Genomic DNA, 14,903 nt, shown 5'->3' on the forward strand with positions numbered 1-14,903 from the left:
TTCTCCCCATTTTGAGTAGGGAACTGAAGTTCAGGATTACAAATGTTGCCAGAATATCTTTATAGAATCAGAATTACAAGGTAAGTACATTTCCCCCCACTTTACCTTCAACTTTTAACCAAGTTTTGTGTAGTAATAGTTGGAATTGGAGTGTAAAGAAACCTTTGAACATCAAGGGCATTGAAATTTTAAATATTTTCTGGCCAGAGGCCAATACAAAGATGAAGGTCACAGAACATCACCCTAGGAGAAGCCTGACAAACTTACTGCTTCTGGCTGAAGGAAAGATTTGCTCTGTACTTTTGATATGGAAGTTGTTCCTGCAGTCTACTTCGTCACCCCTTAACTTTCTCTCTCCTTGACTCGTTAGATGTCAGCTGAATTTGCAGAATCCCTTCAACCTCAGCTAATGAAAGAAAAGCAGTCTCTATATCCTAATATGTGCTGGGAGAATGTGGGTCACTCTCTATGTTAATCTTCCCCGCTGCTTTTAATAATCTTTGTATCTCAGTTACTCACAATTTCCCAGAAGTATTCTTCAGCTTCTAATATTGGTTTCTAGTCATACTGACAGATACAATATTAATCTGAAACCCACTGGGCTTTAAGGCTTCACTTTAAGTATTTCTGACTTGCCAACCTTTTGTAACCTACCATAGTGAGCATAACTCTACCCCAACATGTTCCCAGGAATACACTAACAGTTTAAGGTCCATTTCTCTGGGAGTGGGGGGAGGGAGCACCGTTAGGGAGGCATTTAATTCTTACATGGGATGCTCATGTTCACATACTTATCAGTTTCTCAGTTAATTTATTTCGCAAACAAACTTAATTTTTGGTATTAGTATAGTTAAAAAGGCACAAATTGGCAACTACATGGCCCATTTTAGTAGATTAAAATGTTTCTAGGTATAGACTGTTTGCCAGACTTATTTGATAGATTTATATCCTCATCTCTTTATTTGTAAGCTTTAAGTGATTGTGTTTTCTTCTTTTTCTTTTTTTTAATACCCCGTTGGCCCTAAAATAGTAGCTCTGTGTTGCCTTTTTTTTAACTTTGCCTCTACAGGTATATCCCTTTTTTGAGGCACCTGTTATAAATATTCCAAATTCTGACATTTTAGCATCCTCCATTTTTCCTAGGTTTGAAACAAATAGACAATCTTGCAATTTTTTTAGTTTTGATAAGCTTTTATTTGGAACCTCCTCGTTTGACCAAATAAAAAAGCACCCCAAATAGAGTATAAATATGGATGTGCAAATGAATGTCAGATTCAGTGGTTTTAAATAGTACTGTGTGATTAGTTTCACACAGTTGACAATCTGTTCAAAGGAATGGTGCAAACTTATGGTGAGTTCTTTCTTTATTGCTTTCTCATCCATTCTTACGACATTTATAAATTATACAAGCTTGCATAGTTGCACCCACTCACAACTATTTTTCTTTCAGAGATTATTAGAAAATATTACTTCACTTGCTAGCTTGTCAATTCTCACTTGCCATTTGCTTTCTAGGTTTGCTAATTAAACTACTTCAAATATGTTTTATAAACAGTCTTCCCAACATACCAGCACAGCAGATGAAGTCATTAGATAAAATGCTTTAAACAGTGTTAAGAGTAGGGACAGATTCTAGGCATCTCCCCTTCCTTTCCTTGAGTAAGTGCCATTGTTGCTGGGCTATGAAGTTATGTTCACTCCTGTGCTTGCTCTCACCTTATCTACACAGTGGCACATTTTCAATTATGAGGAGTGGTCTCATCTAAGAGTAGCTTAGAGCCTCATAGGTTCATAGGGAAGTAGGGCTGGAAGGGAGCTCACAAGGTCTGTTCCAGCCCCCTGCTCAAGACAGGATCATTCCTAACTAAACCTCTCAGCCAGGCATCTAAACTGTTTTTTTTAAGTTTCCAAGTAAGGAGATTCCATAACTTCTCTAGGGAGCCTGTTCTAATGCCTAACCACTCATAGAGAGTTCATTCTAATCTCCAGCCTAAATTTCCATTGCTGCAGCTTGAGGCCATTGCTCCTAGTCCTGTCCCCTACAACCACAGAGAAAAATCCATCTCCATCGTTTCTATATTTATTCTTCAGGTATTTAAAGACTATTATCAAATCCTCCCTCAGTCTTTTCTTCTTCAAGCTAAATAACCCTAGTTCTTTCAGCCTTTCCTTAGAAGTCTTGTCTCAGAGGTACCTAATCATTTTTGTTGCCTTGTGCCCTTTCCAAACTGTCCACATCTTTCTTGGAAGTGTAGGGCCCGAAACTGGATATGGTATTCCAGATGTGACTTTACCAGTGCTAAATCCCTCACTTGATTGCAAGTGGCACTCTTGTTAATTCAGCCTAGGATGCTGTTGGCTTTTTTTGCAACAAGAGCACCTTGTTGACTCACACTCAGGTTGTGGTCCACTGTAATCCCCAAGTCCTTCTCTGCAGTACTACAGCCAGTCCAGTTATTCCCTAGTCTGTATTTTTACATACAGTTATCCTGTCCCAAGTACAGGACTCTGCACTTGTCTTTGTTTAGTCTCAGTTGGTTGTTTGTGGACCATTTTTCTGAAGTGATATCTGGAAAGCTGACTAAGGTTTGGTGTTTGCTTGTTTTGTTTTAAAGAAATTTTCAATATGTTAAAGTAACCTTACAGGAAAATGTGTCAACCCTTCTGAACTCTTGCAGTATCCAGATGTTCTGACTTGTCTGTCTTTCCCATGCCTAAAAATGTGATAAATGGCAATAAATCAGTATAGCAGCAGTGACAAAAATAGGTGAACACTTGATAAAAACTTGACTTTCTTTCCATGGAATGTTCAAAATTTCACTGAATTTTAGTGTTCCACCTCACATGCAAATAATAACTGAATAAATGTATTATAAATGATAAATATTAATTTAATTTTTCCTTGTTTCAGTGACTTTTCCAACGGTGGAGATGGAATGTTAGCTACAAGTTCCAATGGATCACAGTACAGTGGCTCCAGAGTTGAAACGCCTGTCTCTTATGTTGGAGATGATGAAGATGACGATGACGACTTTAATGAAAATGACGATGATGACTGATCCCCTTTGTTTGTAGACTTTATTTTTTGTTAAAATTCAGCAAGCTTCAGGAAATAAATTGTTCTAGGGAGAAAACACTCAAATTATTTTGCCCCATCCCTCAAGGAAAATATTGGTAAGCAGTTCTGAGTTTAGAAATTGCACCTCTGATAAGCAAACAAGGATTGTTTTATGTAGGATATTTTTAAATGTGGTGTGGATGTGTGTTTTGATACCAGTGTGTTAATGCAGAGCCTTTATTTACTCTTTAGTTTTTTTACTTGAAGGAAAATGCATTTTGCCCCAAATGTTTTTTCCTAATTTTGCTAAAGAAAATGTAGACACATCAATGAAAAATAAAATGCTATCCTTCTGTGGAAAATGAATACACTGAATGACCATTTCTTTGGAGTGTATTTTGATTATACCACTTTTTGAGGGATAGCAAGCTAATGTAGTAGTGGTTTTCATTAATCATGCAGTGTCCAAAGAAACAAACAAAAGAGATACGTCCTACTTTTTTACATGTTAAATTCCAGAAATGTTGTTGTGAACTTACTTTCCCTTAAATTATATATAACATTGTAATTCCATCGGTTTTATATATTGTTTTCACTGTATGTTGAAACATAAAATTACAAAGTTTTTGGCAAATGTTTACTGCCAGCTGGTGCAGGTGTATAAAATGTCTTGAAGGTTTGGAATGATTTATTGCTTATGGTAAATTTTGCCTGATTTCTTACAGGCAGACTTTGGAAACTTTTTATTATATAGTTGTTTACATACTTATAAGTCTATCGTATAAAGACATGTACTGAAACAAATGTTTGTATTTGTTTCATAAGCATCTTCCTGTAATCTATTATAAAGTTGAAATTAAATATAGAGAATGTTTTAAGTTTTTTAACTCAAAATTTGTCAATCATTTTTAATAGTTCATTTTTATAAAAGGAATTTCAGGGCAGGTGGTAGTCTTTTTAAATTTATTCACAAAACAATTAACTGCACAAATACTGTCAGCTGCCTATTCTAAGACAGTAGTCTTTTTATTGAAACACAAATAAACTTCTGTAATATTTTATGGACTATAAAGAGACTTTAATTGTTTGACTTGTTTAACCTTGGCACTGTTAGTTTTTATTAATAAAACGCGCATGGGCATTTTTAACAAGCTCTGTGTTTTTCTAATTTAGGATTATTCTACTTAGAACATTTCAGCTCATTCAGGGGCTTATTGGATTGTCTGAGTGGTGATTTTGGAGGCCTGAGAGCAATGGTTCCCAAACTAGAGTTTGCAGCACTTTATAAGTGGGGTTGTAAGCGACATGTATTCTGTTGGAAGAGTTGGGCTCTTGCTGGAAGTGGGGCATGGAATCAGAAAGATTGGGAACCACTGGTCTAGAGGAACTCTTTTGTTAATGCGTTATCAACCTGATGTCACCACAGATGGGTGCGTTTCTTTGTGGTGTTGATGTGAGAAAATATCCTTCCATAGCAGCTGAGTCAGCTCCTCCCTTCCTTTAGCTCTTCAGTAGGAGAAGTCACATCTGCATCTGCAAAGCCTATCAGTAGTTAAGTGGCAGCCCAAAGACTTCTCTGGCTCATATCTTCAAGCTTCCCCTGAATTATAAAGTTCCAGCATATCATCTACAGTTGGACAGAGGAAAGAGAGGCTTTGAGAAAGCTAGGACAGAGAGAAAGGGAAGGTTCAAAGTTTCAGAGTGAAGAGATAAAGGTAAAGGGTATAAATCAGTGATTTTTAGACTGTGGAGTAGTTTCGTAGGGCTCTTGGTCTTTGGCAGTGGGTATGAAAAAATGGGGGGGGGGAGTTCTAAAAGCCTCTCCTTTCTTGACTTCTTGTTTCTGATTAATCTTCATGAATTTCAGCAAGAGGGTCTGAAATCGAAACAGATCTGGGGTAGGGAAACTACTCTGTACAGCTCCTCTCCAGAAACAAAGGTGGAAAGCAAAGAATATCCATCAGTTCTTTAAACCACTTGCCAAGTTGCAATTACTACTCTCTTCAAGAAATCACTTGTTCATAATGGAGCTCTTTGGCATCTTGAGGGAGAGGCAGGGTAGCATAAAAGCATGGATTAAATTCACCTAACTGAAACACAAGCCCAGCTAGCTTTGCATGCGGTCTTAGTAATAAACCTTGGTACTGTCAGTGTACCAAGTGACAGCTTGGTACCATCAGTGCAAATACCAAAGCAATGATGTCAGTCCTATTCAGTTGCAAGATCTGGTTGTTGGAAAGTTTGAAAAACACTTTCTACCTCCCTTCTCCCCCCACTTTTAGGATACCAGTGTACAGCAAAATTGAAAGTCCTTGTGAAGAAGGCTATCAGGAAGTTGGAAGTATTTTCCCACTCCTTCAGTAAATAAGGATGACATTAAATATCTACTTGGGGATTTAAAACAAAATTAAATCCTAAAATTTTAAATGAAGTCCTAAAAGGTTTGATTTAAGTAGATATTTTCTCTCTGTGTTTTAATTTTTCAATAAATCTTGGAACACAAGAGACATTCTAGAAGAATGGAAGACTACTACCATTGTACATATTTTCAAAAAGAACAACCCAGCAAACTCTGATATCAGGCTGCCAGGCCTCACTTTACTTCTTTTTTTTTTTTTTTTTTTTTTTTATAAAGGGTGTTGACTTTAAAAGAATTAGACATATTATATTATTTTTATCGAAGTGGTAGTTCTAATAGAAAATAGATCTTCCTAAACAAACCTAATTTCTCTGGGGAGGTTAAGAGTTGGGTGTTTAAATCATATGGATGTTTAGAGTAGAAAGTGTGTGTGATTTATTGGATCAACCGTATATACATTTTTAGTAATATTTTAAAGTTGGTGCAGTAAAAGATCATAAAAACCTTTTACCTCTCATAGATGCTTAGACTATTTTAAGGTGTTTGACTCAGTACAGCATGATATCCTAATTAAAAATAACATCAATACTACAGAAACCACAAAGCCGAAGTTAAATGGATTAAGAGCTGGCTAAATGACCATTTTAAAAAACCATATCACTGAATGGGAGTGGTTTTAGTGAGGTTCTGCAGCAATCACTTTAAGATCATTGATGCAAAATATTCCAACGTAAGTATAAAATCAATGCTGATAATAAAAAAGAAACTTATAAATAATGCAGATTAGCAGAGTGGTAAATGATGATGAAGACAAAGCCAGCAGGATCTTCCTCTGCAAGAGAAGCAGGAGGATTTTTATGCTCGTTTCTAATAGCTCAATGGGCAAATGGTATGGTTATGTACAAATGGTACTGGTTAACATTTGAGCATTTTGGTTCACAATTTTTTGTTGTTTTCATAGTTTTAAATGCTATTTTGGGAAAAAAATGTGTAATGAAATATAAACCAGTGCTTCAACTGCTGTGCCATTTTATTTTTCCTAATACCTCAGCTGTTTCTACAGTGTCCAGTAAGTAGTAAATATACAATGGTTATTCTATGGTTAAAAAAAGTAACTGAAAATGACATCTTGATACTATGTCCATGTTTCTCATGAGTCATTTCTGCTTCATTTTAGAAGAAAGCTGTTTTATACAACTGTTTGCACTAAGACATCAACATATGGTTGTCATGGAAGAGCAAGCTGTTTTGTTCCACATAGTATGTCATCAAGAAAAATCCTTCTTGCTTGTTGCATTGTAAATGATACTGTGGATTTTTTGATCTGTGGATGATCTTTCAGTACTGGCATTTAAAATGGCTTTTGTTAAACTGCAATCTGAGCAATTTTGGTGTAAAATCATTGAGAGAAAATAAATACAAAACAATGTAGTGACACCTAAATCACTCTTCATAGCACACTTTTTAGAAATGTTTTCATTTGTACTATAAATGTTACTGTTGTCTAATCTTGTATTGTCAGTCTGAATTCCACTTTTCCTTCGAATGGGTCATGAATATTATCTGAGATGATTCCAGTTCCAACAATTCTGCACACTATGTTAACTTCTGTATTCTTTGGAATGTTGAGAAATCTCACTGCTACCAAAGGGTTGGTATAGGTGGGCTAGGATGAAAGAAAAAGGAGGTCTTAAAACTTTTCTTAAAAAATTATGCTGTCAATTTAGAAATACATCTTGTACATTTAATTTCTGTTAAATTCACACAATTTTACAGAAAAAAACTTGAAGGAAAAATGAGAGTTTAGAAGTGTATACCTGTGCTTTCTTTCCATAATAAGGGAAGTAGTGAAGGTTAAAGGTACCATTGACTGGATAGTATTGAACTTCAAGTGGGCTGGAATCATCATCCTGTTTTTGAAGAAAAGAGGATTATTAGCAATATAACTGTAAACTTTGCCCGGAATGTTGTTGATACTGAAACCCATATAGTATTCACTGAAGTCCCAGTTCAATGGTCCACTGCTTGTCAGCACAGCACTTAAGAACATGCCTAACATTTTATGCCCCAGTTAAATTAATTCTATAGACTCAGCTCTCATTAATAAATCAGTAGATATCTAGTTGTAAAGATAAATTATCATGATATTTGAGACTTTAACTAGTGCCTGGATTTCTGCCTATATCAGAGAGAGTCCATAACAATTGCTTTGAGTAGTGAATTCCCTACTCATTTCAATGAATACTAGCTCAGATGCCAGTGATTATATTTAAAGAGCAATATATTTAATTATTTTATCAAAATGCATAAGGGAAATAGTTTTTATGAAGAGCTTTAATATCTGATATTTAATATGTATACTCCCTTAAATAAATATTTACAAGCACAGTTTTTAAATGACCAAATCTCATATAATTAAAATTTTAAAATGTGAAGAGACCTCTGTCAACCCAGAGTTTCTGGGTTTTAGATGTTATTTTAGTAAAAATAGACCTTCCATTTTCAAAAGTATGTGTGGTAAGAGATAAGATGGCAGCAATAGCAAAAAATTGAGACAGATAATTTCCACTACTGTAATATCTGCAATATCTGAACAGTTTCCAAATGACTTTAAAAAACTTCCCTTTTTGACTGTTCTTGGTGCAGAAAGAGGTGTATAGCTCAGAATACCTCAACTGAAAGAACAATTAGACACTGCAATGAGTTATAAATTCACTGTTTTGTTAAATCAAGTTAACAGTCATTTATTTGTCTTAAAAGATAAAGAGAAATCACAGTTTACATGCGTTAGAGCTGCACTGCTTAGATACTTTGAAATATAAGCTCTGGAGACTTACTTTATTCGTGCAGTTTACCCTTGGTGCAGTGCCATTGCCAGGGAGAAAATGGATAATCTGAAATAACAAAAAGTTCATGTTGTTCAGCTCAATGACTTGTTATTTAAAATTGACAAAGCAATAAGTTTAGATTTACATGCTGCTTTATCTGAAACTCAGTAAGAATTATGAAACTTAGGTCACTTACTTTTATGTAAGCATAAAAAACCTTGCCATAAAACATCATATGGCAATATGCAACACTATTCTGTTACTTCACAGGGGCTAACTGATTAAATTGTGTATGTTCATCACGGTAATTTTCAGTGAGCAGAAGCTTATTAATGCACCTTATTAAAACTTGCTCCCTCCAATGTCCTAACATCTCATCACTGGCTTGGGCTACCCTTTGCAGATACAAAATAGCAGAATCTGTATCTCTGTGAGCAAGGAAGGACATAATCCTCAGTGGAGACTGTAAGGCAGGCTCTCCTCCTTGTTGCTGAGCCTTGAGGTGGTAGGAGGCCTGAAAAAGGCCTTGCTGGTGAATGCAGCAGCTTTCTGAAAAGAGTCTGTTCTTTATCTGCCAAAGCCAGGCATCTAAGCTTCCACTCCTGGAAGCTGGCCCTTGAAGCTTGCTAAGTAGCAGCAATCACTAATGACTACAGTGTAAGTCAGAAGCCCAAAAATTAAACAATTCTTCACAGGTGACCAGAAAAAATATCTTTCTTTATCCTATACTTAAACTGAATCAAAAAGCCTGGAATCTTAATGGGCCATTCCCTGAAAAGGAAAACAAAAAACTAGTTTTGTGGTCTTCATACACTGATACATTGTAAAAAACAAAACCTGAAGTTCTCTTCCATGTCCCTCCCCCCAATATTTTCTTATTTAAAATGATCAAGCCTTGTGTTCCTAGTTTCAGCTGGAGGCTTTCTTGAAATCTGGAGAATGAGTCCATGAGCTATCAAGAATATTATACTGTTCCAATTGCAGGTGTATGTAAGAAACTCAGGTTAAGAAAGAAGATCTTGACATTTCAGCAAAAAGTGTATTTTTTTCCCTTAGGGGTTTTGTCAGGTGCTTAAAGTTAAATTGATGTTAACAAAAAGCAAATGAAAAACGCAGTTGTGAACAATCTTTTTAAAACCTGTTTTCCTGTTAATTGCTCAAGTTTCATTTTCTTGGCATTTGTGATATCATAATCATACTGATTCTCTAATAAATATTTGGGTCTTCACAGAAATGGACAATACCTGAAGTACTGAAGCAAGTCAGAATGTACATTCTAAAGCAATATACCATATATTATGCCCTAAAATATATAATTTTTTTCTGCTTATTTTATCAAACAGCTAACAGATCATGCTTTTTCAGCATGTTGGATTGGTACTTACCCTGTTCATTTTTATAATAAAGCATGGCTTTCCTTCTGGAAATCCAAAATTGGGATCTGTCAGGCCTGAACAGTTTTCAAGCATGTCTGCTGTGAACTTGCAGGAGAATTTTGTTTTATTTGGACCAAGGAATGATTTCTGGAAGAAGTATATCTCACTTGAGCAGTTGATGTTATTACGTTGTGCAGTTGTATTGTATGCTGTACATGTAACAACAAGGAAAAAACTTAATTTCTCTACCAGTTTTGTGTCCTTGAAACATTTCACTGGGACATTCTAGTTCCTGATACCATTTACAAGTTCTTGTTTCTGATGGATAGAATGGTGTCAGATAGTATTAGAAGGTTAAGTTACATTGTTTATAAACCTACTTTCAAATGGAATTATGGTTGACTGTATATATTAATAATTCAAAGTAAAATTAATACCAGGAATGTTATAATTATTCTAAAAATAAGCATTATAAATGCCAGGAATACAAAATTACAGTTCAATTGACAATAAATACAAATATTTAACTGCTATGGTACAGTTACATCACCAACACAGCTTTGAATGCCCCCTATAATAACACCATGGCATGGTGTTCACTTTATGGTTTCTCTCTGCGCCAGATCCAGTAAAAGACTTGGGTACTTAACAAATGGCGTCTATAACGTCTATATCATAGACACCTCTACCCCAAGGTGGAATGCAAAATCCAGAGCCATTAGTGTTTTGAGCCTTTCTGGAGATCAGCCCTCTGGGGATATAATTGCTGCTCCAGCTTGATTCTGGATCTAAATAGGGCCTACCTGCTCAGCATGGTAGATTTGAGCATGTGCAGAAGATGGAACTGGAGGACCTGGGAAGATTTTAGGACAAGAAGTGAGTATAGGTGCCTCCAGGGGTACATGTTTGCTTTGTAGGGATTTTTTGGATTCCAGGTTTTTTATTTGTGGGCCTAAAATCCATCTAAGTCCTCTTTTAGGATCTGACCCACTGTTTTTAGGACCATTTCTGATGAAAAGTGATGTGAAAAGGATCTTTATTTTTTAAGCAACACATTTCCCATGAACTTGATTAATAAATTAATCAACAGGTTTACTTGTTAATTTTCAAAAAAGATAATACTCAAAGAGTATACTCTTATATAGTAAATGTTTTATAATTTTGGGAGGATACACTGTGTTTTTCATACAACCCCCCGCCCCCCCCTCAAAGTTGAATCTCTGCTTGAAGTGCAAAACTCAATTCAGCCTTCACAAGAGAGCTGTAACTGGTGCTTCCTTAATGTTATGCTTGAATAAATATGAACTATATTTTCTTCTCTCACCTGAAAGAAAAGTGTGAAGTGCAGTTACAAGTCTTCCCCAGGAGTGTGTGTCACTAATATTATAACGAATGTCCAGATCTTCATCCGCATAAACGTCTGGCCGTAATGTCACACCTTTATGAAAGAAAGAAAAGAAAAACCATCCTTGCGCTGATTATTTGCCAGCAAGCTTTTCACTTGCTAGATATGAAGAGAGGAAAATTGACCATTTGCTTACAAACAAGTCATATCATTTGCGGGTGGGAGGATATAATTTGGAGTAGTGTTCTGTAGCTAAAAGCAGTGGGTTTTCTTTTCCTTTGCTTAAAAATGGTAATTAGGAGAAGCCTTAGATTGGATATTTTGGTATTAACTTGTTGAACACCTGTTTTTCCCAGGTGTTAAACACGTTTTGCCTTTTCCCACTCTATTCCATTTTTCTCTTGGTTGATTTCCAGCTGTTTTTTGTTTGTGAGCAGACTTATGCTGGACGCAAGCAGGGGTGTCCATATTAACCTAGGTACTTCTACCCCTACTTACTCAATTTCTGACCCTGCGGATTCTAAGAGGTTGGGGTAATGCAGTGATGGGTGACCCTATCTGCACGTGAAAGGGCAGAGATCAGACTGTGGAGGATATCTTCCATACATGGTTTTCATGTGCATACTCAGGCACTAGTACTTTAATAGTTGAAGCCAGAATGTTCAGAGAAGTATAAAAGTAAATGCAGATTTTTCAACCTTGGATTTTCTTTTCATTTGTGTTTAACTTTTGGACTACAGTTGGAGCATGTTTTTGCTTTACCCAAGTCAGTTCTACCAATCTCCATCTCCCATTGCCCCATTAGTTGTGAGACTACTTCCAGTGCCAATCAATTTAAGTAAACTACTGTGTTGTTATACAAAACAATGTGATTTTGATAGTTTGGCCATATGATGTGAAACAGACAGAATTATAACAGTACCTGGCGATCTTAATTGATCTTGATAGTCCGGTGTATATGGATTTATTGTTCTCATTAAGGAATATAGGGAAAGTGCAAACAGCCCAGTTATCACCACATAGAAGGCCATGTAGTACAAAATGATCCACACTGCAAAGGAAATGTATGATTTAGAATATATAGTTAAAGTGAATTCTGCATATAAGCATTCCACAGCACCATTGTTTTGCCGTCATTCCCCACCACCGCCTTTGTAAATGCTGTCATAGCCAAAGACAGGAAAGTAGAGTGGCAAAATAATGAATGTGTCACCTATTTCTACATGGCCTCAATTGTTACTGGGCACTTTGCCAACAACAAAATATTAAAATTTCAAATTGATTTAAAATTAAAATTCAAAATAAAACCCTTTTGACTAAATAAAATTTGACACACTGTATCTCAGAAAAATGTCTTGCAGTCAAATTCTGGTATCTCACGAAAGGGGTAAGGAAGGGAGAGATTAGAATACGTGGGAAGAATGAAAAGTCGTCTTAACGTTAGTAAGAGTTGGGCCCCTCTGACTGTAGACCATATAATTATATCGCATGTTATTAAAAGATCTGGCTCTGGGTGGATGAATAGACATCAGTGTGCTGGGATAAAATGGCAAATGTGCTAATCAAACAGGAGTTCAAAAATAATTTTAGAGAGGAAAATTATATTTCCAGATATTTGGACTAGAAATGATTTTCTCATTCTTCTGACCTGGTCTTGAAGAGTTAAAAACACACACTGGGAGTGCATTGTTCATGCTGTTTTCATGGGCTTTAGATATAGAAGCCAGTAGAATCTTTGTCATTGACTAAAGTGGGAGCAGGATCGAGTCCTTAGTCCTTTCAGTTTTTCTCATAAATCAGTTCTACTACTTAATATTTCTGGTTGCTGTTCATTGTGCTCATTCCAGTTTTCAGTGATTGTCTTTCCTTGCCTTGTTTTAATTCATTTTTAAATCCATTCATTTTATCCTGACAGTTATTTAGACATTTTAACTATGGCAATAAAACCCTTGTATTTGTGAAGCATCATTGAAATACCAAATCTCTTCGTTCTATAATTCCACAGTCAGAAACATTTCAGGAAATTAACGTGGGCTGTAACAAAATATTTCACTGACCTGCAAAGATGAATCATAACTGTAATAAAAATCAGTCATCTGTAAAATTGGTAATCATAAAAAATCCAACATTTATATGTTATTTCAGTCATTTAAAAATATGCAGTTTTCTAACAATACCACAAAAAAGAAAAGATTCTTGTTTTTGTAGATGAACACAAACACATACCCCACTTAATCAAGGTTCTTCCCATAAACTGCTTTGTTTCTGGATTCCACATAAAACGGCTGAAATCTTCCATCCGTTGGCTGCAGGTTTTTTTTTCATTAAAAGTTGCCATTTTCTTAGAAAAATCTGGTCCCACGTCCCAAAGAAGTCCCTTAGAAATCAAGAAATTAAACTGATGTCCAAACGGCTGTTCAAGAAAAATACTTTGGTTTTTATACCTTTTTACCCTGAAGGTCAATCAGATTGCATCCAATATCAGTGAAACCACAAGCAATTATCAACCCAGTTCAGATATTGTCTTTTATGTCATTATTGACAATGTACTATGTTCAGACTGGCAAGGAAAAATTTCTTGCTATCAAATGTCCTTCTACTTTCTAATACCTCAATCTGTGGAGTTACGCATTTTGCTCACCACCTTCGAGCTTGTGATATATTCAGTGTGATAGCTATTATCAAGACAGATAAAGTTAAGAAAGACTGTTCCCCTGGTGTTTTTTTTAAATAATCTACAACCACCTGATCAAGTTCCTCCTGTGGGCCCACAAGGAGTAAGTAATTGCAGATTTGGTGAAGTATCCAATATTCAGTTTGCCCATTTTCACAACCAGAAAAGAAATTTGGGATTACTTTTTCTCTACTATCTACTGGAGGCTCTATTCTAGTGCACTATCTCAAGAAACAAGGCTGCATCTGACCCATTTTATATCCCTGTCTCTTTCTCACCACCACAACTAAATGAAGACTGGATCCAGCAGGAAAGCATGATTATGATAAAAGGCAGTTTTGTTGTATATGCGGGCAAGGAAGTAGGTTCAGATGCCATGGGTTTACCTTAACTTTAGCATTCCTGACTTTTGATTATTTTGCTTTACAACCTGGAGCTCTGTTGCTGCAAATGTGTATGCTTAACTTTACATGTTGTGAGCAGTCCAACTGGAATAAATCAATTATGGTCCCAAAAGTCTCTGTAGGATCAGAGCCTAAGTGTTCTTGTTTTCTATGGGGGGGTATGTGTTTTTGTTTTATTTATGTATTTTTTATGTAAATGTTGAACTTCGTATACACAGAAAATAGGAGTGGGTTATGGTAACTTCTAGCATATGTTATTAGGCAACGTATCAAACACATCAGGTAAGAACATTGGATGAACAGACAAAAGCCAAGAAATATGTTCTCTGTCCAAGGAATCACCAGGAATTATTCTTCTGTGCTTGATTTAACAAAGAACTACTTGCACAATTAGCTCTGTGCATGTAAATTATTTAACTGTTTACATAAATGACCACATGTAGCTCCTTGTGCATAGAATTGACCAGTACATACCAAAATCATAATTCTATTGACAAAGTGGATGGCTAATCGCTAGGGACCTACCGAATTCACAGTGGAAGTAGAGTGCATGGTGGCTCCTTTAATCTTGCATGTTTCCCTGCATGCACCTCGCCCCTGGACCTCCCCCCTCCAAACTGCTGATTAGCAGAGGATCCTGCCACTCCCTCCTGATCAGCAGGGAAGTTAAAACTGCTGTTTTAAACATGGCATCATTTTTGCCTTCCCACCAGTCAGCAGCAAACAGCAGAGCTGCCTGGGGTACCTCAGCCAATCGGTGGCAGGAGGCAAAAATGGCACCATATTTAAAACTGCAGTTTTTGCCTCCCCACTGATAAGGAGCGAGCCACAAGCAGGGCCCCTCCACCAATCAACCGAG

General features: G+C 36.2%; 2 protein-coding genes across 4 annotated transcripts in view; one reads left to right on the forward strand and one right to left on the reverse strand.

Moving 5' to 3' along the window:
* Positions 1 to 4,217, forward strand: part of TFDP1 (transcription factor Dp-1) — a 76,059-nt gene extending 71,842 nt beyond the window's left edge. For all 3 annotated transcript variants that reach the window (XM_014527897.2, XM_006017259.3, XM_006017258.3), the window contains one exon: positions 2,912 to 4,217. In XM_014527897.2, the coding sequence (XP_014383383.1) occupies positions 2,912 to 3,059 (148 nt within the window). In that variant the 3' untranslated portion in view covers positions 3,060 to 4,217. The remainder of the gene's footprint in view (positions 1 to 2,911) is intronic.
* Positions 4,218 to 6,218: 2,001 nt separating this feature from the next.
* On the reverse strand, positions 6,219 to 13,304 carry ATP4B (ATPase H+/K+ transporting subunit beta). The gene is given in 7 exon segments (XM_006017261.2): positions 6,219 to 7,083; positions 7,235 to 7,363; positions 8,255 to 8,311; positions 9,631 to 9,830; positions 10,946 to 11,059; positions 11,889 to 12,017; positions 13,193 to 13,304. Coding segments are annotated over 7 exon segments (903 nt in total). The 3' UTR covers positions 6,219 to 6,921.
* Between the last annotated feature and the right edge of the window lie 1,599 nt (positions 13,305 to 14,903).

This window comes from Alligator sinensis, unplaced genomic scaffold, assembly GCF_000455745.1.
Source record: "Alligator sinensis unplaced genomic scaffold, ASM45574v1 scaffold288_1, whole genome shotgun sequence".
NCBI lineage: Eukaryota > Metazoa > Chordata > Crocodylia > Alligatoridae > Alligator > Alligator sinensis.